This window comes from Rana temporaria, chromosome 4 (assembly GCF_905171775.1).
Source record: "Rana temporaria chromosome 4, aRanTem1.1, whole genome shotgun sequence".
Lineage (NCBI taxonomy): Eukaryota > Metazoa > Chordata > Amphibia > Anura > Ranidae > Rana > Rana temporaria.
Window position 1 is genome coordinate 225,891,333 of NC_053492.1, and position 6,000 is coordinate 225,897,332.

General features: G+C 40.2%; 1 protein-coding gene across 1 annotated transcript in view; it reads right to left on the bottom strand.

The window, feature by feature from the left end:
- Positions 1–5,707, bottom strand: part of B3GAT2 (beta-1,3-glucuronyltransferase 2) — a 204,845-nt gene extending 199,138 nt beyond the window's left edge. Inside the window, 1 exon segment of the mRNA XM_040349921.1 lies at positions 4,108–5,707. Within this exon segment, the coding sequence (XP_040205855.1) occupies positions 4,108–4,755 (648 nt within the window). The 5' untranslated portion in view covers positions 4,756–5,707.
- Between the last annotated feature and the right edge of the window lie 293 nt (positions 5,708–6,000).

A 6,000-nucleotide genomic window follows, 5' to 3' on the forward strand; every position in this document is an offset into this window, starting at 1 on the left:
CAATGAGGACATGTTCCAATACACAAGCCATACTTTAATAAAAAAAAAAAACTTGTAACAAGATCACTTTCATGTGCCTACGCTTTTGTTTAAACAGTGTGGCATTAAGGGATTCCTTAAAGCGGAGTTCCACCCAAACGTGGAACTTTCGTTTATCTGATTCGTCCCCCACTCCCATTTCAGGGGGGAGCGGGTACCCTGTCCCCGTTTTCGGGAGACTGGGCCATGGCGAATTATGTCAGCAGCTCAGCCCCCCTCTTCTCCTCCCTCCTCCTGCCCTTCTGCCTGGCCAGTGAGAGAGTGCAGTGCGCTTCACGCATGAGGGACCCAGCCATGAAGCCGAAAGGGTTCCCTTACCCACAATGGCGGCGGCAGCACCGCCGGCAGCTAACTTTTAATTTTTAAAGGGACGGGCAGAACTCTGCTTTAAAGTATAATCTTATTTAAAATGCATAATTCAGATGCTGGAGAATTAAACCACTGAACGTGTTTCAGGCACTCTGGTGAGTTCAGAGCTCATGAGGTCTCTACATATGTCACATCCATTACTAGTGGGTCTCACTCCCCCTGCTTGATTTGTTATTCATTCTATATTAATATGGAATGCAAAAAGGATGATTAGGATGATGTTCATGTAGCCTTACCCTTTCTGAGGGAATTAGGTCCATGTCACAATGTAATCTGTGTATAGTTACTTATGCGCTGCTATATACAACAACTGAGAAACTGTTGCAAAAATGAAATTGTGATATCAAATATTCCTAATCAGAGCTGTAGTATTTATATGGTGATAAACCTACCAAAAAATTAACAATATCCCTAAAAGTTATTAGTGTGTTGACACAAAAAAAACACCCTAATTCCCAAAAACGTATAGCTTCAACCATTAATTAGTGAACTCTAAAGCCTTGTACACACAACCATTTTTCATGTCATGAATAAAATCAAAGTTTTTCTCGACGTAATTCCTCTCAAGCCTGCCTTGCATACACACGATCGTGATACAAAATGCTCGAGCAAATCGCGGTGACGTACAACACGTACGATGGCACTATAAAGGGGAAGTTCATTCAAATAGCGCCACCCTTTGGGCTGATCATGCTAATTTTGCATCTCATAACTTGCTTCTGAGCATGCGTGTTTTTTTTTTAAAGTGTACATACGACCGTTTTTCACGATGAGAAAAACGACGACGTGAAAAACGACGAGAAAAAATAGAGCATGTTCTAAATTTTTAATGGCCATTTTTTTCGTCTAGAAAAATGCTCTGGAGCCTACACACGACCGTTTTTAACGACCAATTTAAAAACTTGCATTTTTCTCGTAATGAAAAACGATTGTGTGTACGCGGCATAACACTAGGGCAATAATATGGTGTAAAAATGGTGCACTAGTTCAGAAAGAAACTTTTCTATATTCTTAAGCAATCATTCATAAAAAGCAAAAAGGCATGACGATATAATGTGCATAGAACATAAAAAAAATAAAACAGTATCCAGTTACAAATGTGTAAAACAACAATCAAAAAAATGTGCTCCAAAAATCAAATAGTGAATCCAATTTGAACGTGCATGTGCTCAGTCCAAAATAAAGCCACTGTTGCTGAGAAATATCAGAAAAGATTCTTTTATAGTCATGTGTCAGTGAACTGAACCCACCACCTTCAGGTGAAATTGCTGCTCACCTCTGAGAGTGACCAATAGGTCAAAGTGCGCTTTTATAATAGATAATAGAGGTCTTCAAATCCTCATCACTTCCACCAAAATCATTGGTCTTCCTAGATCCACACCTCGCTCCACGATCTCTCTGCAGGGATTTAGCTGGCTACTTGCCTCCCATTTCACGCATCACTCAGAATATAAACAGACATAGCGCAACATTGGCAAGAAATATCCAATTTTATTAAAATAATCCAATATCTGCTTACATTGAAACCAATTAAAATATTGCATAACAATCCAAAATCACTATCGCCTCACTTCCGAAATAACGGAATCACCAGAAAACTACGTCACTGGCTCCACCCAGTGCGTTGCGTCACTGGTCTTCTTCATGGATCCCAGGGACTTGATTCTTGGAGCATATTTTTTTTATGTTTTATTGTTGTTTTACACATTTGCAATGAGACAATGTTTTGTTTTAGTTTATGTTCTATACACATTATATCGTTATGCCTTTTTGCCTTTTATGATTGATTTCTCAACAATTGTCAGGGCTGGGCTCAGCCCTTCCTTCTCAGAGCTGGCCACTCAGCTGTCGACTAATTGCCAGCTCCTATCTCTCCAAAGTGACTCACCTGTTGATGATCTGGCTCATCAGTCCTGCCTACTTAAGCCTTCCAGTTCACCTGCTCTCTGTCTTCGCCTTGGTCAACATCACAGAGACTATCTCCTGTTGAAGACTTGCTTGGCTGACATCCCTTCTGGTTCCTGATCCTGCTGGCTGTTCTACTACGTTCTTCTCTGGCTCTATGACATTTGGGTTGGCTGACTATCCGATCCGGTTCCTGAACTCTGGCTATGTTTTGACTAAGCTTACTCTGTTTATCTTTTTATTAATATTATTAAACAAGTGTGATTTAACTGTACTTCTGTCTTGGTCTGATTCATGGTTTCTGACAATAATACAGAAAAGTTTCTTTCTGAACTAGCGCACCATTTTTTATACATATATTGCCCCGTGTCACAATGTGTAAACACATTTGACTTTTTCTTAAAGTCAACTTGTAAGCTCTGACACTTTTTGACTTGCCTATTGGTTGCTTCAGATGTGTTCTAGAGCCCTCTAGATGCTCCTAAACTTTGGACACCATGGTAAAGAAGTATTGACTTCCTTGATGAAGTGATTGCTTAAATCAGACCCATCCTGCACCTCTGTTTTAGCCACCACTTTGATGGGCCAGCCTACTGTGCAGTAATGAGATTCAGAAGGTGTTGGGGCATAGATGCAAGTTCATTAAGGTAATATAGAGAAGCACCCTGATTGTGGGGCTCCCGAACAGCTCTATAACAAATCTGAAGCTAACACAGGCTCATGGAGGTGCTTCTGTTTCATGAGACTGGTATATTTAGACACTGCTGGTCATTGCAGTTTTTTTTTTAAAGGTAATGTAATATATAACAACAATTATGTACAAAATGTATTAAGCCCCAGAATCATATAATTGAAAGACATCTAAGAAATGTGTTCTGATTAAAATTAGAATTAGATCTGAAAACCAAATATATATTTGTTTTATGTAACTTTTTTCTTTGGGGTACAGTTCGCTGGCTATTGGTCATACAAACAGAAAAACAACAGCATTGCAATGTAGAAACTGGTGTTGTGACTCCCTCTGCAGACCATGTTTTGCTACATATTGGTAGTGTCAATACTTAGAACACTATTTAAGAAATCACAATCATTGCAGCATATACTTGCAATATACCAATACTATTAACACATTTCCTTATCACTGCTCAGATAAGAAAACTACAATGTAAGTTAATACTTTTTAAGCTAAATAATGAACTGTGACATTAACTGGTCTTTTGTTGGTGATAACTGATTATGAACACACCAACAAATGTCCCACTCAAAGATGTATATAAAGCAAGTACAATTTAATTGCATTCTATACTATATCCAGCCAAGTTAAAGGGAGAAAAATGCATGCAGATGAGCCAATGAAACTGGGAAAGATACGCTCCCCAACCCCCCATCCCCCTTCCTTTCTCTTCTCTTCATACTACTGTAGTGTGAGGCTGCAGTTGTATGCATTCATTGCTGTTGCTAAGCCCATCCTGCTTGCTTTCAAATTCCACACACACTATCATGAAAGCAGCTGTGGGGAGTTCTTTGGAGAGCAAATCAGCAGGGTGTTTGTGGCATCAGAAAGTTTGCTAGAGGCATCCACAGTAGCAAAAGTGTGCTGGGAGCTGTCTACCAGTCTTAGTGCTGAAACATAAAGCATGTACATTTGCACTTGGAATCAAATATGAAATAGAAATTTATATGTGTGTATCTGCTTATATATATATATGCATGGAATGAAAACAGATGCTCTGGAAGGTCTCCAACAATGCAAACTATCATTTTAGTGCTTTGTGGTAAATGTAATAAAATTACCTCCTGGAAAAGCTCCAGACTATATGTGTTGTCATCATCTGCAAAGAAGACAACACCTGCGGGGTACTCCTGTTGTGCAGGTGACTGGACTGATGACCTCTGGGGTTGGTATTGTTGTCGTAGCCAAGCTAATCCTGCATTCCTCTGTTCAGTAGCTCGAGGTGAACCCGATTTTTTGTACCTCCGTGGTGTGGGAACATGCAGGTGGGTGGCCCTTACACCTGCCCTGGCCAAGAATCGCCTTACCAAATCTGTTGACTGAGCAGAGTCCTCTACTACTATCCAGTGTAACCGAGGCACCTGACGGAATGTGTTAGCCAGTCGAGTTAGTTCTGCTTTTTGAACAGGTCGACTGTACGTGGGGGTGATGGCATATATAACGGGAAGAGAGTCATTCTTTCCCTTATGAGAATTAAGACTGGTTAGGTGCTCCTGATTAGTTGTCCATGTACCCATACTGGTGTCACTTGGCTGGGGTCGCATTAAAGCTGCGCGACCAATCCTGCGTCTCCAGTATGGAGAGTAGTAGCGGGCGGTGGGTACTCTGCTGGAGTTGGATGGTTTCCTAGTATCAATATCAATAATAATAACAACAATCAGTACCCAAGGAAGAAGAATGAAGAAGCGACTATAGAAAACAGACTTCATCCTGGAGTGAAGAAAGGTGAATACAATTCAAGCAAAGAATAAAAACTTCATAAATGCAAAATGTATCCTATTTTCCAATCCAGGAAAATGTGGGAAAAGCAGAACATGAAAAATATCCTTATAACATACTAAACAAGCCAGCATCTCAATTGCCCTACGATTTTCTCTTGCAAGTGAATCCTCATTCTGGAGTTATAATAAACTTCAAAAAATATGCTCTGTTCCTTATTGTGTTTAAATCACAAATATCCCTTTATTGTATCCAGAATTAAAATAAATATATACTGAAGCACACGATTCAGATCATGGAGAAATCCCTTTCACCAAAGTAAATCCATTTAAATGCTTCAGCTGGTGACCTATCAGTGCTGGGGAATCATTAGAGACCCCTACTGTGACTTCCAGCTCCAAAACATATTGAACCCAATTCAAGTCATGTCAGTAGCTCTAGAAGAACAAATGTTAAGGCATTAGCTCCAATTAATTTCTGAAAATTGAATTATTTGTACGGTCTTTGGAGACTAAAAAGGAATAAGAAGCGAAGAATAGCAACAGCTACCAAGTAATATACAAGGATCAAGCATCTAGTAGGTCCTATTCTGCCTCCGTAAACTTCTTCTCTTGTTCAGCATCCATGTGCTCCAGACTGTCAATACGATGAAAAAAATACATCTGTCAGTGCCTTGGGTCTTCTAGCAAAGCCTGGACATAGCCAGGATCATGAGGATGAAGGGGATTGTTTGTCTCTTCCTTCTCATTGCTTGAGCTGTCGTGTAAGCTGTGCAGAGTTGAGCTGTGATTCTCTCAGCAATAAGAGCCTCAGCTATACACTGGCTGTGGCTGAGTTTGATTGCTGCTCCCTGCATCCCTCTGCTTCTCCCAACCCCTTTCTTCTTTGTTTCTCTTTCTTTGCAGTCCGATGAGCTGCTGGGTGGGAAAAAGGGAGGAGAAGAATAGAGGGACCCCCTGTGGTTGGCAATGAGAAATGAGATTGAAAAGCTTTTGTAGTGCTTGCGACTTCAGCTGCAGACTTGTGAGCTGCTTTCTATGCAAGTATAATGTTCTATTTGTATTGCCTTTTCAGCCTGTTTCGCAGTTCCCTAGATTTGACCTGTTCATCCTAAACCACAATACTAATGCCGCGTACAGACGGTCGTTTTTTGTGATGAAAAAAAACGTTGTTTTTAAAAACGTCATTTAAAATGACCGTGTGTGGGGAAAACATCGTTTTATGTCTTCTGAAAA